The sequence below is a fragment of the Ursus americanus genome, chromosome X, assembly GCF_024610735.1.
Source record: "Ursus americanus isolate L20-20 chromosome X, mUrsAme1.1.p, whole genome shotgun sequence".
NCBI lineage: Eukaryota > Metazoa > Chordata > Mammalia > Carnivora > Ursidae > Ursus > Ursus americanus.
Genome location: NC_142164.1, coordinates 119080744 through 119104028, shown reverse-complemented (window position 1 = coordinate 119104028; position 23285 = coordinate 119080744). Strand labels below are relative to the sequence as shown.

The window sequence follows — 23285 nt, the reverse complement described above, 5'->3', positions numbered from 1 at the left end:
GCCATAACTTCTCATAAGGGCTCCCTAATATGGCTACTCCGGGTTTACTGCACTACCCTGTGCTGGATTCCCTTATATCCTGCCCCACTTACTAATATAATACCTTTGTGTGTCATCTGTCCCTATTAGGATGCTGCCTGACACCAAATCACTGGAAAAGGAGACATTGTTTATATTACTTGTTGAAAACATCGGTTCTCTATTTGGAGAAAAATAACACTGGATCCCTATCTCACACCATATTTAAAAAAACTCTGTGTAGATTAACAATGTATGGATGCACTCTAACACTCATAGAAAAATACGTAGGAGGACACTTTTGTGATGCTGGGGTAGAGGTCAGGATTTCTTAAATGTGTCCTACTTAGAAAAAGGCATAAGGAAGGGAGAAGAAAACACTGAGGGATCTTTGCTGAATCAAAACTACTGATTTTTGGTTCAACAAAGAATATCCGAAATGAGGATTGTGGTCAGGACACAGAGGAGAGAAGAGATTTGCAATGTGCACACACACACTGGTCGACTACTTAAACCAGAGCACGCTCATGATCTTCAATGTAGGGTTAATACAGCACCAGGACATGGGGTCCTAAGGGCTGGTATAGCCCAAAGGACGCAGAGCTGCCTGGCAGGTTCCTCCTGCGTCCCCCAGCATTTCTGTTCACACCACCGTAAAGATGCTCAGCACACAACATGTCAGCCTGTCATCATCTTCTGTTCTTGTCATTATATGGAATAAAACCAAGAAGTTCCAGAGTAGTTATACAAGGGAAGTGAAAAGAAAAAGGTTGCCAGACCAACAGAAGACAATATGATTAAGACGTTTTTAACATAATACTGCACTCTGAATATTTCCCCATATCACTAAGTATTATCCTTTAATGTGATTTTAATGGCTAGTATTCCATGCTTGTATTGTACCTCTAATTATAGAACAATTTCTAGACCGTGAAAAATTGTTGTAGCCTTTCCCTTATTTATTTATTTACTATTTTGGCTATCGTAAGCACTCAGCAAGGAAAACCCCTACACATTCATCCCTCTGCTGCTGTCCAATTACTTCTCGAGGATAAAATTTCTTGTGTAATGTATTTCAGGCATTCTGCTACCTATGGTCATGTTGTCTCCCCCAAAACATTATGACCACTTGCAAACACTCCAGCCTTGCATGAATGGGCATTTCCCACAGCTAAAATCCACAGCTAATGGGGTTTTTAATCATTGTGGTTTCAGGAGACGTTAGACGAAACGCTTCTGTAAAGTACAACAGCTACAGAGAAAAGTGAAGTGATGCTTCCAAAGAGGAAAAGAAACCACTGGTCTAATGTTCATGCCAAGATTCACATTTTAACAGGTGACTATGGTCTCGGTTGTTGGCGGCTTGGAAGACTCACGGGGACTAACACAACCCTTACTCCTTCTGATGGATTTAAAAGGTAAGCATGCCATCTATTGCAACAGGAAAGGATGGAGACCGATGCAAGGGACGGATAATCCGCAAAGCACACAGGAGTTACCTTCGAGGTCCGGGGGCAGAGAAAGCGCTTTGGAAGCAAGCTTGGTTGAGCCTATTCACTGATGTTTGATTTTGCCCTGCACACGTTTATTGGCTACATGGACAAAGAGGTAACCCTCATTAGAGTCTTTGTTCCCAAACATTAAATTCACGGATGCTTTGTAGCAACATCTGTGGTTTATCCTCATTTTCTGCAACATGGTTCTCTTTTAAAAGACAAGGACTGACCAGCGGGTGTTAGAGGCTCATATCTCTCACTCCAAAGCAGCTCTCCCTACTTTCCCGGTCTCAACCAAGGAGAGGTGGTCAGTGAGAAAAGGTTACGTCTAGGATGAGCCCCTCCTGGCAAATACACGCTCATCTTCCAAAGTCCAGTGAAAGAGCCTTTCGAAGAAAACAAATACACAAAGCAACATCACGTACAAACACGCAAGTCTGACAATTTTTGTTATATGGAAATGTTTTTAAAAGAATCTATTTGCTCTCAAGGGGCGCCTGGGTGGCACAGCGGTTAAGCGTCTGCCTTCGGCTCAGGGCGTGATCCCAGTGTTCTGGGATTGAGCCCCACGTCAGGCTCCTCCGCTGTGAGCCTGCTTCTTCCTCTCCCACTCCCCCTGCTTGTGTTCCCTCTCTCGCTGGCTGTCTCTATCTCTGTCAAATAAATAAATAAAATCTTTAAAAAAAAAAATCTATTTGCTCTCAAAGATGTGGTTTTCAATTCTATGCCAATTGTAAAAGAAGATACTGAATCTTAAAAATATTCCCTTTGTCCATTTCTTTCTAAAAATGTCGATCTTAACTGGAACTTCCCTCGGTTCCTCATATAACCACATTGTGTAGGTTACCATATTGAAATTCCACGTGAAACTTGAAATGGAAGGAAGTCCCCAATGTGAATATCATATTTCGTTGTTGCTGTTAAAATTTTTTAAAAAGGCATCCTGTAAGACCAAGAGCTTGCCTAAAGCAAACACGCTTTTGACACCAAGCGTTCTTCACATTTTTAAGATTTTTGTGTTTTTGCTTTTTCCCATTAAACTCTGCTGCTGGTAGCATTAATTCTGTTCCATGCGCCCCTCATAAATCACTAAGGCTCTGTTCTCCTGGCTCCTCCGTAAATCTGGCAACAATGATGTTAATTGTACATGAAAAATATATTAAAACTGTAAATCATTTCTATTTTCGAGGAGGATGGGAGAAACAAATCTAAAGTAACTAATCAAATGCTCTTTCTTTTGTCTGGATTTGGCCAGAGGCCATTATATTAAAAGCATAAAATTACAGCCTGTTTTCATCAATTAGGCCTTATTCTTCGGTTCTTGAATCTAATCAAGAACATAGAAAATGTATCACAAATCCCATGTTAATGACCACTGATTCATTTCATTAATAGCGCTGGAAGTTTCTCTTTTTTGTGATGTATTCTTTAGAGTATTCCTGTATGTGGCCCTTTTTGTACCAATTGTATAGAAAAGGGCCAAAATATTCTTTTTTCTATCACCATATAGCTATAATGATGGCACAGAGGAAAAAGCTCATAGGGCATTATCTGCCAATTCCTAATGGCAATTGCTAACTTCTGCTTTCCACTCCCTGCAATACTCACTAGATTACTTTTTCTACAAAGGATGAAAGATTGATTTTTTTAAAGTGTACCTATGGATACTCCCTTATGGTCGTGCTAGACTGTTCAACACTGATAAAAAATTTTTACAGCCCAACCGAGGAAGCAGAAACAACTCAGTATATTTACCAACAGACTTATTCACACAAAAATTAAAAATAGAGTCATTGGGGCGCCTGGGTGGTTCAGTTGGTTAAGCGTCTGCCTTTGGCTCATGTCATGATCTCAGGGTCCTGGGATTGAGCCCCATATCGGGCTCCTTGCTAAGCAGGGAGACTGCTTCTTCCTCTCCCTCTGCCTACTGCTCTTCATTGAGATAAAGGTCTTCTATTTTCCCTGTAAGTGCTACTTTACCTTAAAAGATGCCCATTTCTTGATAAACTAACTTGGCAAACTCATCACCTAATAAATGAACCCACTCGCCAATTTATTCGATAATCTAATGCACGCTCGTTTCTTTGATGGCTTTTCGAAATGAGATGCCATAACCTAAGCAAATAAGTCTCCAGTGGTCAGAAATTCAGGCAGCAGGCCAAGATAATGTAGGGGCAAATCACCTCTTTGCAGAATAAATCAAATTACACCGTCTAGATGCTGGCTTAGGCCAAGCTGGGCACGTTAACGAATAACTGGCAGTCTGAGTAATTAATCTCTAAATGCAAATCAGACCCTGTCACTTCACTTCTCAAAAATATTCCTTCATGGGACTCCAGCTGTCAACGAGATAATTCCCAAACAGGATAAATGAGGTAATACATGCAAACTGTCCACTGTAGTGCCTGGCACTTTAGCAAGTGGTCAAGAAATGTTGGACTCTCTCCCCTTCCCTGCCCCGTTGGAGACTGATTGCAATTTGGTTCCCATCTGCTGCTGCAGGAATTGATCCCAGGGGTGACTGAAGGACAGATACCATACATACTTTGCTGTCACTAAAACTTGGGGGGAAAGGATGTATTTATCCGTGAGGAATACTGACTTGCTAACAAAATACGAGACCTAAATATATACCTGCACATTTCATTTTTTGTTGTTGTTGTTCATTACTCTGCTATAAAGTTACATTGAGATTCTTGTAGAGACGACTGACAAGACTTCATTTCGGAAAGAGTTGAGTGAGGTCCTGCTCACATTCCAGGTTGAGATATTCTCCTGTTAAGAGTCCACATACAACCCTGTGTGCAACACACTAGCCCAGGGTTCACCTGCACGTTACCTGCTCCCCTATACTATTTAAGAAGCTGATGGTCTAGAACCTAAAGACAATATTGCCGAGGGAGCCATGGACTACGTGTGTTTGCAGGGGTCATAGGGGTCGTGTGAAAATGAGAGGATACATCTAGAATTGGTTCATGACTTGTCGCAAGCCCTCCGGCTACCAATGAAGGAGGGAGCATCTGAACATTAATAACAAATGAAATGAAAGCAGGCTGATCAGTACTTCATTCCAGGATGTCATAACTTACATCTCATCTTTTTTTATCTGTTACTTTCCTATCATAAATCATAAAAAAACACAGATTTTTAGGCATTAATCTCTAGAAATGTTAAAAAAAATATATTCCATGAAGTGAGTTTCTTGAAAGAGAATTACTGGTTCAAAAGTTATGGACATTTAAAATTGTTTTCACACATACTGTTATACTGCTTTTCCAAAAACCTATGCAGCACTTGACAAAAATGCGTACCGAAAGAAGTCATGCATGCACGTTCTCTTCAGCACTGAATATTATTTTGTCTTTGCTAATATCATCAGTAAAATGGTGTTTGCTTTTATTAAATTGCATTAATAACTCTTAAGAAAATTACCTGGGAAACTCTCAGAAAGCCTTAGATCTGAATTCTGCTTTTTCCTTTTACACACTGGGCAATTTGGGTAAAGGATGAACAACTCCTGGCTTTATGTTTCCCATTTGTGACTTGGCACTTTGGAGAGCTATTATGTACACTCAGTGATAGAAAATGCACAAGCTTTTTTTTTTTTTTTTTAAAGATTTTATTTATTTATTTGACACAGAGACAGCCAGTGAGAGAGACAGCCAGTGAGAGAGAGACAAGCTGGGGGAGTGGGAGAGGAAGAAGCAGGCTCCCAGCAGAGGAACCCGATGTGCGGCTCGATCCCAGAACGCCGGGATCACGCCCTGAGCCAAAGGCAGACGCTTAACGACTGAGCCACCCAGGTGCCCCATGACAATGCACAAGCTTTAGTGCCAAGTGCCTGCTATAAAAAACTCATTCTCTGAATACCAACTAACATCATCTTCCTTACCATCATCACCACCACAAAGGTCATCATCATCATCTTCACTGCTATCATCAGCACCGTCATCATCATCATCATTACCACCACCACCATCATAATTGTCGTTATCACCATCACCACCACCATAAACACACCACCATCATCATCACCATCATCAACACCATCACCGTCATCATCACCATCATCCTTACAAGTTCATTGCTATCACCATCACCACCAGCACAAAAGTCATCATCATCACCTTCACTATCATCATCACCATCATTACCACCCCCACCATCACCATCATAATTGTCATCACCATCACCATCACCACCACCATAATCACATCACCATCATCATCATCACCATCATCAACACCATCACCATCATCACCATCATCCTTACAAGTTCATTGCTATCACCATCACCACCAGCACAAAAGTCATCATCATCACCTTCACTATCATCATCACCATCATTACCACCCCCACCATCACCATCATAATTGTCATCATCACCATCACCACACCACCACCATAATCACATCACCATCATCATCATCACCATCACCACTACCATCAAAACCATCATCAACACCATCACTGTCATCATCACCGTCATCCCCATCACTTTGCTGTTATCACTATCACCACTACCATCAAAATCACCATCATCATCATCATCACCAGATGGTCAGTATCATCTCCATCATAATCACCACCACCATCATCCTCATTTCCATCATCTCTTCGCCACAATTATCAAAATCATCATCTATTATTATTATATCTATGACTACTATTACTGTCCATATTTATTTATTTATGGGTTGGTTGTGTCCTCGGGCCACTCTTTTGTCAGTGTTTCGTTTAAAACTTGATTTTAGGGGCGCCTGGGTGGCTCAGTCGTTAAGCATCTGCCTCCAGCTCAGATCATGATCCCAGGGTCCTGGGATCAAGCCCCACATCGGGCTCCTTGCTCAGCGGGAAGCCTGCTTCTCCCTCTCCCACTCGCCCTGCTTGTGTTCCCTCTCTTGCTGGCTGGCTCTCTGTCAAAATAAATAAATAAAATGTTTTTAAAAATAAAATAAATAAATAAAACTTGATTTTAAGGATCTATAGCTAACAATCCCTTGTTGTGTGTCTCTTAACTGTCTACAGATACACTTTGCAACTAGTTGTTCTTAGAGGTCACTCCGGAAATTTACCTTGGTCTAGGCTATATGGACCATGGTTTCTTTCATGGGTTTCATTTTTTTTTTTTTCCTATTTTTTTTTGATGGCAGAAAGGACTATTTGTTTATATTTGGTATAACAATTTTGGGGTCCAATTTTCTGAGACCCTATTTATGACTATTTTCCATATCATTAATCCTATCACTACCATCACATAAAGAGTCCTATAATTAATATACAAACATATCCTGTTACGACTATTATATGACAAAATCTTTGTTGGTACTACACTCACAGTCATTGAAGTTCAAATTCTTGGGGCCCATCCCCAGAACTGATGAGTTAGTAGCAGCCTGGCTGGAGCCTGGGAGTCTGCCTATGAACAAGTTCCTGGTTAGTTCGAGAACAACTGTGCTACAGCCTGCAACTCTGAGCTCTGCCATCCTGTGCATTAACTAGAAGATACCCAAATGACTTCTTGAAGATTTCCCTTTACATCAAGGGTCAGCACACTTTCTCTATAAGTGGCAAGAGGATAAGTATTTTAGACTTTGTGGGCCATAGGCCCTGTTTTGCAGCTATTTGACTCTGCCATTGTACTATGAAAGCAGCCACAAAAATTAGGCACATCAATGGGTAGGGTTCTGTTCCATTAACCTTTTTTGCAAAAACAGGCAGCAGCATGATGGATTCTGACTATGCGTCATATCATCCCCTCTTGTTTCACATCTCTGAAAGGAACTGAGGCCCTCTTTTCACTAAGCACTCATCCTGGTTGGGTTTCTCAATTTTCGTAAGATCCCATCTGACCAATAGTCGCTGTAGCTCAGTTGATGATGGGATCATGCCACCATGCAGTTAACTGACCACAGCAGTGACTGCACTTTGGATGCTTGGCAAAGCCAAGACTTCAAATTCCCTCACTCAGTCTCTTAAACCACACGCAGCCAAGAGAATCAATATTAACATCAGCCTCCAGGATCCATCTTTGACCACATTGTCCCCTCCACCTGGAGTCCCCCTAACCCACCAGTTTGGCCAACTACTGTCCTTCAAAGTTCGCCTTAAGGTACTCTGACCTCTGAGTCTAGAAACATGTTCCTCCCAGATGTTCCCATATCTCCCCAACTGGTCACCTCACATCACTAATTATACGAAATGGTAATTCTGGTTCATCATCTATCCTTTCGCCTCCCCCGTATGATCTGCAAGGGAGAAGATGGTACCACATTCAGCAACGTGGCCAATTAGAACATGCTCTGTAAGGATGCACTGAATGAACAAATGTATAAACTGCACTTTTGCTAATGTCAGGGGCTCATAAAGAAGGAAATGTTAACAAACAAGTCAAAGAAATGCAATGAAGTAAGGGTCTTGCTGGTACCCACTGGACTGACAGAGCTGCATGAGAACTGAAGACCAAGTTTTACCACCATCCTGAGAACTCACCCAGAGAAGCTGAGTGGGATCTCCTGTGCTTCTTGCAGAATTCCCTAGATACCACCTTGTCAGCCATATGCCCAGAGTCCCACAGTGTAGCTCTCACCACGCCCTTCCCCCTGCTAAAGGCTTGGGCTGAGATGTGCTCAAATTCAATTTCAGTTCCCCTGGATCAACTCTCTAAATTGGGTACTCCTTCAGTAAACTTAACCCATTAGCTAGAATGCTTAAAAGAAACAGTAGATACAGTAGGTTACACGCTGTACTAAGCAGTTTGGTCCGTTTCAGGGCACGTTTTCCACCTGGAGTTATAGCTCATGCTACCCCTGCTTTGCCACCAGAGGCCAGCTTCCAGATCCAGACGTCCCTCTGGGATGCAGTACCCAGTGTGGTCCTGCCTCAGCGTTGTCTGAATACAAATGTCCTGATGTGCAAGACGTTCCTGTCACTTTATCACTCTATGTCATGAAAGGGTCCCCATGCTTACAAAACAACAGCAACAACTCATAAACAAGGCTTCCCATTTCCAAATCCTTGGGTTCTTCTTTGGAGCTAAAAAGGAAGAACCATCCTAGGTAACGCTTTTCCGCCCCTGAAACCATACCAGTCATTCTCATCTAGTTTCTATCCCAAATATGACGGAGGGTAATGGACATCAGTGGGTTTTGCCTGCTTAGCATCCTGTTTTCTTTCGGGGAGCTACCTTGCCTACATCAATTCCAAGGTAGGTCCTTTTGGACTCACCCATCCCTCTGCCCATTCAGAAATGTATGCTGAGGCCATGACAATCCAAGGGTGTTTCCCCTCTAGATAAGGAAACTGGTTTGAGTTGGCCTCTGACCCCAACTGGGACAGTGGCATCATCCCCAGGCCAATGTGCTTCTCTGAGCTCAACGGTGATATCACAGGGAAATGCTAGTGACTTTTTTTTTTTTTTTTTGGCCCCATATGGAAACAGCATCACAGAAAACAAAAGAACGCCAATGGTTAACCAAAAGTGTCAGGTTACAAATAGCAGTGATTCAGCCCCAAATCCGGGTGGCTTAAAACAACAGGAATTTATTGTCCCAGTGTATTGCATGACAGATGTATGAAATTACGGAGTTGTCCTGCAACACAGTCAGACAATAAATTCCTCTTGATGTCTGACATTATGGAGTCAGCAGGGCTGGTTACTTCTCTGGAGTCTGGGGGACCACGATGTCTCTCTCTGTCTCAGTTGTTAATTTCTGGTGGTTTCCAGTGATCCTTGGAGCTCCCTGGCTTGGAGATCCTTCCCACCCATCTCTGCCTCCGTCTTCACATCATGTTCTGTCTACGTGTCTCTGTCTGTCTTCCTCCCTCTGTCTCCTCTTGTAAGGACACCACTCATAATGGATTTAGTGTCCTTCCTAATACAGTCTGACCTCATCTTACCTTGATTACATCTATTCAAAACCTTATCCCCAAAGCAGCTGTCATTCATAGGTTCCAGGGATTAGGACTTCAACACATCCTTTTGGGGGCACACAATTGAACCCATAACACAGAGCAACTCAAAAACCCCTTGACAAGAGAGAAGTTTGAAGGATTAATAGCCATGCCATGATCTGTCAATGTTTTTAAAAGATTCTAACGGATATTCTACAGCCTTAGGATGACAATTTCAAATCTCGTAGACCCCAAATTTCTCTCGGGCTGGGACCTCATAATGTGTCCTCGGAGGTAATCTCATTTCGATGATGAGGATGTTGCTGTTGGCGACAGTGACGACAACAACAGTAAAAATCACAACCAAGAATGAAGCAGAACAAAATGCTGGAGGAAGCTATTTTCCCCTAAGTCTAGAGAAAGCCTTCTAAGATGATGATTCTTCTCATTTCAATGATTCTAACCTGTGACCTTTAATTAATTTCTTGGAAAGGAGTCCAGCACCATTAAATCAGATCATAGTCGACGGTATTTTGGTATTTTAGGTATTTTAGGGAAACGTCAGCAAACAGACTTAAGCCCGGCTGCAACTGGTAAAGATGACGCCGGCGACATCCCGCGGGGAGATCTGAGCCACAGCGACAAATCGCTCCGCCCCGGGTGTGAGCAGACGGTGTGTCACAGGAAGCAGACGGATCCTGTTTGCTACTTTCTAAATCTTGTCGTAAACGAGGATACTACTCCTTTACAAAATTAGGAGAACACGTGACTTTTAGGCACAATATATATAAGCCAAGAGTTTTATGTGTTTGCCAAACACACACACAAACAAATCTAACATCAACTCTGGGTGTATTGAGGACACGTGTTGTGACTGAGAACAAATGCACCCCTACTGGGGGACGTGAGCAGGAATCCCGGTTACCAAGCTCTCCGTATAAGAACAGATCAGCCATGGGCAGTCTATGCACAGTGAGCCAGGAAGGGGGACGGCAGGGTCTCAAAGCCACTTGCAGGAGGAAGTGACACAGAAAGGGTGTTAACACCTGGTCTTCAAAGATTTTGCAAGCAACAGAGTGAGAGAAAGAAGCTTCCCAAATTGCTCCAGCTCTGTGGGTAGAGACTTGACACGTAGAGATCACCAACCCTTCTAACAATGAGGTGAACTCTCTCCTGAAGCTGCAGAAGTCTTTCCGGGCCAGGTTCAAAACCAGTTGCATGGTCAGGGGCTTCTTACTCCTTCATTTGTGACGGGCAGTCCAGTCGACAGACAATGCCTTCATTCCTTTATCTCGCCAATGCCCCCCTGCCTATAAATGGTTTACAGTCGACTAAGTGTACGCGTATTTGTTACGTCTGCCCGTCTCTCAGCGCGAGCCTGATAACAGCAGGGACTTTGTTCTGTTGGCAACCGTCTTGCTTTGTGAGTTTCAGCTTTGCTCATACCAATGCCACTTTGAGGATGGCTGGGTGCAGGGAGGCACTGGGAATGTATCAGGAGTCCCGGAGGGGTCCCTGGCAGCTTGGCTGCTGTTCCTTGTCCGTCTCTGTCCCCGGGGTGTGGGTGGCAACCAGGAGGCAATGCCCAGAGCACAAAAGATGACGAAGAATAGTTGTAGAAGGTATAAATAAATGAATTTTTTTTTTAAGCTCTACAGTCTACAAGGGGTGTAGAGATGTAAAATGATGTTTGCATCAAACCTCTAAGAACGCACGGGAGGACGGATGTCCTGCTTGGTTCCATCACTTACTCCAGATAAACTTTGACAATGATATTCAACATGCCAAAATCCCTTTCTTAAAAAAAAAAAAAAAAAAAAAAAAAAAAGGATGGGGGTGCCTGGGTGGCTCAGTGGGTTAGGTGTCTGACTTCAGCTCAGCTCATGATCTCAGGGTCCTGAGATCGAGCCCCATGTCAGGCTCCCTGCTCAGTGGGGACTCTGCTTCTCCCTCTCCCTCTGCCTCTCCCCCACCTCAAATAAATAAATAAAATCTTTAGGAAAAAAATGGATGAAACGCAAACAACTTGTGCTACACTGGAATATGAGCTCATTATTATGTGATTTAAGGTTCAAAAAGAAAGATCTAGTCTACGTTGATATATTTTAAACATTTAAATTTTCTTGGGAAAGATGCTGCTTTCTCTCCGTGGTTTGCTAGTATTTTTTGATCTAAACTATTTTTAAATATGCGAAGTTAATATAACTGTTGCATATTATCTGGATGGATACATGACTCAACATAGTGATGAAAGGATTTCAGTAGATAAAAAATTGGGGCGGAGACAAAGCTTTTAATAAATGATTTTTTAAAAATTTCAGGTGATAAAAGTACACTGGAATTAGATAAGAACCGAACCTTATGTTCTTTGACTTAACCTCACCGCACAGTCTGCTGAGAAGAAAAATGTGCATTAGACTTCCTCGGGATGCAATTCCAGTTATGAATCCTCCAATGTCAAAAATGGAGCCATGCAAAAAACACCCAAGTGGGTGCTTTGCATGTTACATTATACTATCAATGCACCTTTCTATCGTTTTGTTAGGTTTTATCTCTCCCTGCTTCCCATTTTTGCACTTTTTATGTCTTGGCCCATCTAGAGAAGCAATAAACAAGGAGCTTCCTTTGGGGGATGCAGAAAGCATTTCCTCACTGCACAACATATGTGTGTGTGCCTTGTGTATTCGTGTCAGGATGGGTGGAAAACTTTCCACCGTGGATCCTTGATGGAAAACATTCACTTAGAGAATACCTGCCTTTTTTTTTTTCTCTTGAAATCCTAAAGAACTCCCTGAATTCTTCTGCCCGCTTTCTGAAGCTTTCTGAAGCTCGAGTTTTGTTGGGGATCATTCATTTTCCAAGCAAAGAGCTTACATTTCCTTGTTACCACCACTTGGACTGGTTCAATGCCTTGGGTACGGTAAGTGCGAAGAGTCATTTTTCAAATCAATAATTTTTATCTTTTTTTTTTTTCCAAGTCAATACTGTTTAGATGAGTCAGCTAAAGGGGTTCTAAAGAGAGTACGGATTGAAAGAGGGAAGAAAACACAAAGAATCAGAGTTGAGATCAGGAGAGCAATGGGTGACGTGGCTTGAGGTGGGATGAAAGTCAACGCGTAGCCAGTGGAAGGGATGTTAGGGGAATACTGGGTGATCCCTTTGGGATGGAGAGACGATTAGGTCCCGAAACAGAATGGAGCAGGATGGAGCTGAAGGCATCCATTTAAGGAAGAAAGAGGGTTAATGAACATTTTCCTATCTTGTAGAAACATACCACAAAAGCTCCTTTGCTTGAGAAGAGTCAAAACTTCATGCGTTCCTCCCTTTCTGATGGGAACGCCCTCTCCCCTTAGGGCCGACCTGAGTATTCTGCTCAGGACCACATTCCCAGCAGACAAGAGGCTGTTCCGCTTAGTGGAGACATCAGAGTGCTTGGGATTTCAGCGAGCACAGAACAGTATAGTAGTTCCCATGTTCAATTTGACTTTAACAAAAATCATAACACATTTGATCTTAATTGAACTGCGGTATCTTTTGTTGCCTTTCCTCGAACACCTTACACACACACACACACACACACACACACACACACACACTCCATACACCTTCACGGTCTAAATACCCAAACTAGATATCGAAATCTAACTGGATTTTTTCCCCCATTTAAAAAAAAATCTGCTTCGCGTTTGTGGAAACCTATTTCTCCGAACTGAAATACAGGATGTCCGATTGAATTAATAAAATAGAGACCCCTCATCTTCATTTATCTTAACAAGTATTAATAGGGGAATAGATTACTCAGACTTCCCCCCCACCCCGGTCGCCTGCGAGTTCCCTGTGTGATCTGTAGGTCTGACTTATCTATGTAGGGCCACTGTTTTACATCTCATACACCCTCCATGGTCCTGGAATCCAAAGTTAAGGAAATCCCTCCTGCTCACGTTTGCTGCAGTTTGGATGTCAATGCACCAGGGACAAGTGTTCTTACAGAGGAGGAACATGAAACAAACCCAATATGAAAAGAGCCTGGTTTAGAACCAAAACACCCAGTAGGAAGGCAGGTGCCTACTCCCAACCATCGTATCCGAGAGACGGAATCTTCTGGTGACCGATCACGTAAGGAGATTCATATTAAATTCACATGAAATCAAATGTATAACATATTGACCTTTTTCATTTCATCATTATTTCCAAAGTTATACTGTTAATCATAATTGATAATGATCCAGGGGCTTAGTCCAAAACTGCTATAACCTGAAACAGCATTCAGGAGGTATACCAGGAGTGTTATTATTACTAATAGCCAAGGTCACTCAATATTGAGAAGGGTGACTATCTCAGCCAAGACAATATGGAAAATAAATGACCGTGTCCAGACTAGTGATATCAGTTGGCAAAAAATAAAGCTATCTGGTGTCCTGGAGGCAAGAGTACGCAAGTAAATAATGAGCAAATTGTTGGAAACGGACAGCTTCTAGCAGACCAGTCGCGTGCCCAGTTTCCATCTTAAACGTTCTTTTCAATATTGTTTATGATATGCACCATATGGCAAGTCGGGTTTTTAACACGTTTTACGTAATCGAAACTTGTTGTAATTGTGAGAAACATCTAAGTTGCAAATGGGATGGAGTTCGAGTTCATCTGATGGAAAATAAGGGATTAGTCTCTTCTTAGGGGAATGATTTTGCTGTAGTTCCCAAACAAGTAGAATTCACGCTACCCAAATAGTATTTTCTAAACATTTATGATCCCTCAACCCTCAACAAGGGTATGATTCTATGTTCAAGTGGGCACAATCTTCTAAGCTGGGAGAGACGCATGTTATCAGAAATCCACTCCAGTTGAACCGTCTTCAAAAAATACTAAATTCCTTTCCATGAATCCCTGTCGGGGAGATATTTGTTTAATCACCTTTCATAATTATCTTCCCGCACAAGCTACGTCTACACAACGTCAAACTTCCAGGTGACACACGAAAATGGCAAGCACTGAACTGTTTTCACCTCGTTGGATGCTGATGTGGCTTGGTCAAAACGTCAGGCTCACTGTGCAAACTCACTTAAGTTTTACTTTGTCACCTGGGTTTTGCCACTATCTGCATACAATTGGACTATGTGTGACTTGATGAGAAGAGAGAGGAAATTCATTTCTCCTTTATCTCACATAAAAAAAAAAAAAAGGCTACTATTGTCTTTGGATGTTCTAAGGCACTCTTCCAAGGAATGAATTTTAATGCTTTCTTGATGATTAATTTCTGTAACTCACATAGGATGCTGAAAATTCATTTCACAATCGAGGCTGAAAAAGACAGAGCTTAGGAATAAAGCAAAGCAGAATCGTTGTCTGCTCTTTGTAAACAATTGTATTCCCTCTAAATTCCCTTTTATTAAAGCCATACTCAGTCTCGTCAGAAACGACGATCCCTTGCTCCTATTCCTTAAGCTGACCCCTCCAAGATTACAGTAAATAATTATGTTATAGACAAGAAGCATGTATCATGCATGGGATTAATATTTATATTAGACCCCACATGAACATGCAATTTTGCTGATACATTCGGGTTCCCTTTTTGACGATTAATTATGTTCCACTAACGTCGGAGCCGAGAGAGGTTATGCGTGCAGGATACGAGGGTAAGCACTTTATATGGATTAATGCCTTAACCTCCCAGCGCATCTCAATCAGACGCACAAGGAAATGGGAGGCACGTACAAGCCAAGTGACCTGTCTTTGGCCCCTCAGCTGGTAAGGGGACAAGATGGCATTGAAACCCAGTCTGGGGGCTCCTGGGTGGCACAGCGGTTAAGCGTCTGCCTTCGGCTCAGGGCGTGATCCCGGCGATCTGGGATCGAGCCCCACATCAGGCTCTTCTGCTATGAGCCTGCTTCTTCCTCTCCCACTCCCCGTGCTTGTGTTCCCTCTCTCACTGGCTGTCTCTATCCCTGTCAAATAAATAAAATCTTTAAAAAAATAAATAAATAAATAAAAATAAACCCAGTCTGGCACTGAACCGGAGGAGGGAACCAAATTTACGTTAAAAAGCATGAAGAATCAAAAAAAAAAAAAAAAAAAAAGCATAAAGAATCAGTTTGCCCAGAACAGATCGGATCTTGAGGTCTAGAGAGGAAGAGTGGGGGGCCCAAAATATTTTGCTACCATAGGTGCAAACAGGACAAGAAGCCATTTAGAGGGACGGCTGCCATTGTGAGTGAGGTTTAATGGACAGAAGAGGACAGCTTGTAGGTCATCCATGGACATTGACTCTGGAAATTCGTTTTAGACGCCTGGGTAAATTTAAATGTCCCTTTATTACGTCCCTGTGTAAAATCACCATGTTTCCTAACTACGGCATTTAGGATTTGCCCTGACGCCGTAATACAACAGCGGACAAAAAGGTTGAGTGCGTGCAGTATAGAGTTAATGCCTCAAATCTGCAGTGTCTGACCACAAACTAGGGCCAGGATCGTCTTCTTGGTACCCCTGGCGGAGAGCAGCATGTTTTAACTCCCCAGCATTCAGATAAGAGTGTTTTTGTATCAGTAATACTTGAGATTGAAAGGGAAGCAAAGAGTCTCAGAAGGAGTAGGGGTTCCGAAGGCTCAAAACGAAACAATTTTTCAGCGATTACTTTGTTTTCAGTTAGGGTAGAGACTTGACTATGCATTTCAAACCGTACTGTAACACACTGCCACAAATGTTGCAGCTTCCAAAAGCAGCCAACAGGTATTATCTTACGGTTTTGTAGGTCAGAATTGCATGGGGCTAAAATCAAGGTGGCAAGCGTGGTTGGGCGGCTTTCTGGAGCCCTCGGGAAGAATCCATTTCCCGGTCTTCTCTAGTTTCCAGAAGCTGCCCACAGTCCTTGCGTCTTGGCTCCACCCCATCCTAGAAGCCAACAAGGCTAGTTGTGTCTTTACTGCATTGTTGCACGGTGGCTCTGGTGTTTTGTGTCTCCCTCTTCCAGAATCCAGGGAGGGTCTTTGTTCTTCAATACTGGGCCCACCCAGGGAATCCAACATACGCTCCCTTTATCGTCAAGTCAACCGACAAGCGAATATAATTCCACCTGCAAGCTAAATTCATTCCCCTTTGCCATGGACGGTCACAGAGTCATAGGTTCTAAGGACTAGGATGGAGACAACTTGGGGGAGTCCTTATTCTGCCTCCAAGTGTCTGTCTCCCAAAATTGTATCTGTTGCAATCGTTCACATCTAAAGTATGCCTGGCACATAGTAGATCCTCGGAATTATTTTTGGCAGCAAAGTCAAGTTGTGCCTGCTCGTCACCTGCACTCTTTTGGTGATGCAGAAAGATCAGTGTAAGAAACTGAAGTATCAGAGTGGAAATTTTAATTCTGAAGATCCAATACTGTGTCTACACTGTCAAATAAATGCATTGATATGATACGATAGCCCATAAAGGGAGGTCTTTGGAGGAATCAGCATGATGCCATCATTTCATGTGTTATGAAGGATGGGGAGTTTATTCATTAAGTGAATAACCCATAATTAAATATCTGAAGCTGCACACTGATTCTCAAATGGATACAAATATTACAAAAAGAAAGAAAAGAAACCAGAAAGTTCCTGAACCAAAACGCTGTGATTTGTTTGTACAAACATGGAGGCATGGACCTTCACTCACCAGCAAAGTGCCAACATTTATATATTGTAGGAAAACAGATCCTACCCCTTCAGCTCCTACTGGATTTCTGATCCTCTTGTCAAGATATTGTAGGCAAACACTCTCTGAAAATCCTGACACTATAAACAGGTGGCTCTAGGTTTATTCTTAAGGTTCGATGGCTTTTCTATTGGGGTAGCATTTTTATATTCCCAAATTCCTATTCGGGACTGCCCCGCAAGGAAAGGGCCAAATTGATTATGGTTTCGGGCCACACGACTGCACATTCACGGTGGTCCTGTCATCAGGGAGGTTATTGATTTTTCTCCGTGGGTGGTCTCCTTTGGCCCAGCCTCTCCTGGAAAGCACGTGGCGGGGAGCACACGTCGCTGGGAGGGGACCACGTGCAGTGGCCAGCTCCTGGACACCAGCACGGCAAGTACATTGGGAGAGCCATTTTAATCATGTATCCTGCTTTGTTCTCCCCGCCCTTTTCTGCCTTTCCTTCTTTTGGCTTTTTATTTGCATAGCTGATGACGAGAAAGACCACGACCCAGGCGGCTTCTGAAGTGAGACGTCTCATCGGTTTTCGGTGCGTGAGCCTTGCCCACACTTACGCACAAGGCGAGCACGGAGAGAGCTCAGCGCGCCACGTGCAAATACAGCAGGCGAGTGTCACCTTCACTCCTGAACGTCGCATGCAGACCGAGACCTCACAAGATAATTGTGTGATCTGTTACCATAATGACAAGGGCCAGCCGCCAGAGACTACTCACATAATTAAGCACCATCTTCCCATTTCGTTTCTCTGGGCGTTCTCTGTGATCTTGACAACACACAACCCTGGCCTGGTGTTTCAAGACACCCTACGCGAGCTACCTTGCAGCATTTACGTGCAGGAAGCGCAGTATGGCGGCTTCAGGGCAACTTTGGGGATCGTGGATGATGTAACCCTATATTTCAGACCTTCAGCCAAATCTTAACTGAAAATCATTCTCCAAGGATTAAAGGGGAAAAAAAGAAAAGAAATTTCTCCCCTAAAAGTTACAAAGGACACACTGTAGTTTCTACAGTCGATGATGTCTATGATTCCTGTAAATTACTTCTTTTAATTCCAGGAAGATTTACATTCCCGGGTTTTCTCTCTCCTTGTCTAAAAATAGCACGTGCAAATGGTAAATGAGAAATGTGTTCACATTGTAGTATAACTTTAGTCTGGTTAGCCTTTCTAAAAAAATGCTTTTAATTTGAAACCTACACAGAGAAGGAGATAATCGAATTTTACTACCATTGGATTAAGTTAATAAATCAGACATCATTGTAAGATTTTCACTGCTGTGTTATTGAAAACAAAGGAGCCATTTTGTTCAAGCAAGCACATTATTTCCTAATGTAACCAGAATCATCTAAGGACACCCATTTGCCGTTTGATTGCTGTGAATATCAGGAGGAAACAAGGTGCAAACTGATGTTAGCAACACAGATTCTAAACAACGAAATCCAACCACTTTCATGAAATATCCCTTGCTTCTGTATTTAAAACAATCAGTGGTTTTTCTTTCAAGACTCCATAGAAAGAAAGAAAGAAAGAAAGAAAGAAAGAAAGAAAGAAAGAAAGAAAGAAAGAAAGAAAGAAAGAAAGAAAAAGAAAGGTTGGTTCTGAGGAAGGAAGGAAGGAAGGAAGGAAGGAAGGAAGGAAGGAAGGAAGGAAGGAAGGAAGGAAAAGGAAAGGAGAGGAGATAGGAAGGAAGAGGGGAAGGAAGGAAGAGGGGAAGGAAGGAAGCTAAAATCTTAACCTATTAAAGCAGAGGAAACCATGCCTTATAATCTTCAGTTTGCTAACTCGAGTATGACAATGTTCTTAATTCTGTTGTTTTCTATAGATTTCATTTTCCTTTATAGATGATGCAGGTGTACTATGTAACCCTCTACGGCCACGCTGGTGAGCGACTGCCAAGAAACCCTGTAACCACACTGAAGATGCAATAGGTGATCATAATTAAGTCATTAATTATAGCGTTGTCCATTTCCTACATGCTCAATGAACACAAGTGTCATGATTTATAAGTCAGGGCAAAAGCTGCATTCGGAATACGAAAAAAAAATGACTGGGTTATAGAAAAAAAAAATCGTGCACAAGACATTCTAAACACCTCTTGGCAAATCTGACACCCGAGTAAGCAGCGGCTGTTTTCCGTTTAAATAAAGTACTTACCATCTTCCGTGGGCACGTAGATGTTTAAGTAAAGGCAGTCTTCGTTCTGATCTTGAACATAGGTCATTAAAGTATCCAAATTGGCAGTAAACCAGATGGGCAGCATATCGTGCAATAAAGACCTCTCGTCTAGGTGTTGGGGGCACACAGCAGCGAACTGGGTGGCATTTCGAACTCCAGTCCATGACGATGGGGGTTCTGGGGGCTGAAACCGCCTCTCTCCAGTGGGAGGAGAGGCATAGGGGACCCCCAAGTATTGCTCCACTGGACCCAAAATCTCATTGGGCAATGGTGTTCTTAGGCCCCGGATTTTGCCATAATTTGTGTTGACGACTGGATACTGTGCTTGGCTGTCAATGAGCGTGAACCGAATGGCAAGAGCAGTTATCCACAGGAGGACATTGGAGTTCAACATGACGCAGACTGGAGTGAAGAACAGTGGCAGCCATAACAGTCCCTTGGGTCTCGACATTGTTCACTGCCACATCCGCAGGGGTCCGTGTGATATGACTCCAAGCAGACAAAGCCGGGAAGGAAGCCTGCAGACAGAGAGGGCTTTCCAGGGAGCAAGAGACCCAGGAGAGGAGCCTCTGCGATGGGTCATAGACAGAAACCGAGGTTAAGAACACGCCCAGCTGTTTTCTCGGCAGCCCATTGCGGGAGAGAGCAGCCCTCTCTTAATCCTGGAAGGGAATTCCAGCAGGTGTGAGGCTCCCAGGACGCGGTGACCATCCGACACCTCCCACGGACAAGGATTCCTTAGGAAAACTCCAAGGCAGAGCAGTCCGCCTAATGGGGAAAGAAAGAAGATGAGAATAATGAAGCAAGGGAAGCCACGCAACCCCCATTTCTTCCATGCAACCCTCAACATCGCTCAATGAAACGCTCATTCACTGATGCATCTGTCTCCCCACGTCTCCATGGAGAAGAATCCAGCAAGAACATGACTTGTCTTTAATTCTCGCTGGCCACCCCATTATCTGGAACAATGCACAACATTTAGAAAATACTCAACAAGTCTCTGTAAACAAATTCCCAAAAGTAACGCGTGTTGTTCAGATAACTAACGATGTCTCCCAATTCGCTCTTTACAAAGACCAGCCAATGGATAGGTACCCTCAAAACACTTTCTCAGGTGTGTAAGGAAAATGCCACTTCTCCCTAAGGGGATATGCACGGAGCCTATCAACGTTTTTCAGGATGAGGGAAGGAGAAATGTGGGCCGGGGGCCAAACTGGATTTATGACGTGTGGCTATTTATCAGATACGCAAAGGGAGCATGACCTAATGGAAAGGGCGTAGGCTCTGGATTCTAATCCTTCTCGGGTACTCAATGGCACATACCATTAGGCTACACACATCGTCACCCTGAAACCCCAATTCCTCATGAAAACTGAACAAGACAGAACATGTCACATCGAGGCTGTAGTATGTCCCAGCGGCACATCATTCATAACTAAAACCGTTGATAACGGCCAACCCGACTTTCACATAAGACACGCACAGTAAACCTTTCACCCTGCAGCCCATTATACTGATTTTTGTTCATCTGTTTGTGTAGCCCATTGTAAATTTTGTTGAAGATTTTATTTATTCATTCATTCATTCATTCATTCATTCATTCATTCATTCATTTGACAGAGAGAGCACAGAGGGAGAGGGAAAGGGAAAAGCACACTCCCCGCTGAGCAGAGAGCCCAACGCAGGGCTCAATCCCAGGACCCTGAGATCATGACCTGAGCTGAAGGCAGACACTTCATCAACTGAGCCCCCCAGGTGGCCCCAAGCAGCCCACTTTAAAAGCTGACGGTACATTTGAGCTACCGTCCTGTTGACTGTGATCATCCAGACTCGTCTCCATGTAGATGTTATGACTCTCACTAGATAAATCATTGCTCTTATGACAGTAAAGAATGCTGTGCGTGAGTGGGACACTATTGTCAATGACCCATTAGGGATACAAAACATTACACGACGTGTTGCAAACAGTATACCTTTAAATAGCGTTCTTCTACTGAAAAACAGACAAACATGCGTGAAAGATGTTGTGGGTGATTCTGAGTATTTCTGGGCTAGTGTATAATGACACATTCAAGTGCACAGTTGAGCAGTTCTTCACTAATATGTCACTGAGATCATTTTTTTTTTTTAAAGGAAACATATGGGAGCTGGATCTGTCATGGAGCTATGGGGGGAATTTCACCTCTGGGGGAAATTCCATAGTCCCTGACATCCTGGGCCAAGTTCATCAGAGCTGAGTGATAATGCGCTCCAAGTCTGGGTTGTAACACTGAAAGTGAAAAATAGTATCACAGAAAACAGTGGATATATCTACTTGCTTCTATCTTTGAATTCTGCTGTAGACCACATTTGGATTTCTGCCACACCGTGATCCAATTTCTGAATAATTAGGAGGCAGACAAGAACAAGAAAGAGGTGATGACATGTTTGGAACTTTTGTTTTCCTGAAAGCTCTTCTGCTTTTGAACCAGCATTAGCTCTTCCTTCTGGAAGCTTCCTGGCGATAAAAGGAGACGCCATTAATCTGAGAGTCTGACACACCTGGGTCTTCAAATGCTACCTCTGTGAGCTGAGGGAAGTGAGCCGAGCTGCCTGGGATTTAGGTAAATGGTGTATCATACCTTCTTCATGGGGTGTGGTGAGCAGGAATGAGGTGATATGCAAAGGCGTAAGGCAGAGACATTGCCCTCTCAATAAACACAAAATGCTAGGATTTGAACACAGTTGTCCTCAAAAGAATCCTGGGTACAGAGACAAAATGCACAGGCTCCGACGTCAGCCCAGGGTTGGTGCTGAGCAAGTCAAGAGCAAGGAATTTAAAATCTTCGAGCCTCCCGTTACTGACCTGTTTGTAACTGTTTGAGAATGAAATGAGATCGTCCACAGGAGGCAGCATGCTGTTCATGGAATGCAGAGCTCAGCAGAGGTGGGACTCAGTTGGCGGGTTTATGTCAGGACTTACAAAGTTAGTGCCATTGGGAAATGCTGGCCCACTCAACACTTCTCCAACTCGGTGTGGATGAGAGTATCCACAAATCACGTATGTGTTACAGGTGCATAAGCGGGGCTCACGCCTACACTTCATGCTGAGTCCATGCTGAGTCCATGAATCAAGTCTCTCCTCTGCCCAAATCTACCTCCCCCAGGAGGGTTCTGAGAGCCAGAGAGAGATCATGGACCAGCAGTATCTAGAAAAAGGTGCCCAGAGGATGTGAGCACTTTCTAGGTAATGTGCATACGTTCAAGGCTATCTTACTCATTTCCTCACTCTTTGAAATTTGGCTATTTTGCACACAGGTCACACAATCAGAAGCCAATGGTTTCTGAACCTTGGCACTGTTGACATTGTGGACCATATAGTTCTTTGAGGTGGGTGCTATCCTGTGCCCTGTATGGGGTGGAGAAGCCTCTCTGGTCTCCACTTACTAGATGCCCTAACTCTTCCCCATCCAATTTCAACCATCAACGATGTCTGCAGACATAGCCGAGTGACCCTTGGGGGCTGCATCACCCCAGAGTGAGAACCACACATGTGAGTCATCCAGCATGGGATTCTGGAGGCCACGTAAATGATTAAGTATCTGTGGGTACACGTAAAGATTATGGGGTGGGTGTGTGTGTGTGTGTGTGTGTGTCACACATTCAAGTATTTGCCAACTGTAAAGGTTTTAGCAGTACAAGTCATAAAGAATTTTAAAATAAATCTATTAAATATGCACCATAATCATTAAAAAAAACCATATACATTTAACCAACCAATACACTTGGGGACAAAAAAAAGCAAAGACTTCCCATGTAAGCCTCACATACTGTGAAGTATTTCTCAAGGGGCGAAATATTGTTATATATGCATATAAACATAGAGATTTAGTATATATTATATATTACATATCCTTATATACATATATCTCTTCCATATATTATACATATTTTTTATTTTCCCAAAATGAAAAAGGCACACTAGAAAAGGAAATAGCTAAAGAAAAAATTTTAATAAAAAAAAAAAAAAAGGAAAAGCA

The 23285-nt window shown here is 43.0% G+C and overlaps 1 protein-coding gene across 3 annotated transcripts in view; it reads right to left on the bottom strand.

Moving 5' to 3' along the window:
* Positions 1–23285, bottom strand: part of NLGN4X (neuroligin 4 X-linked) — a 299671-nt gene that overhangs the window by 209204 nt on the left and 67182 nt on the right. For all 3 annotated transcript variants that reach the window (XM_087860184.1, XM_045813629.2, XM_087860185.1), the window contains exon 4: positions 19246–20034. In XM_087860184.1, the coding sequence (XP_087716310.1) occupies positions 19246–19717 (472 nt within the window). In that variant the 5' untranslated portion in view covers positions 19718–20034. The remainder of the gene's footprint in view (positions 1–19245; positions 20035–23285) is intronic.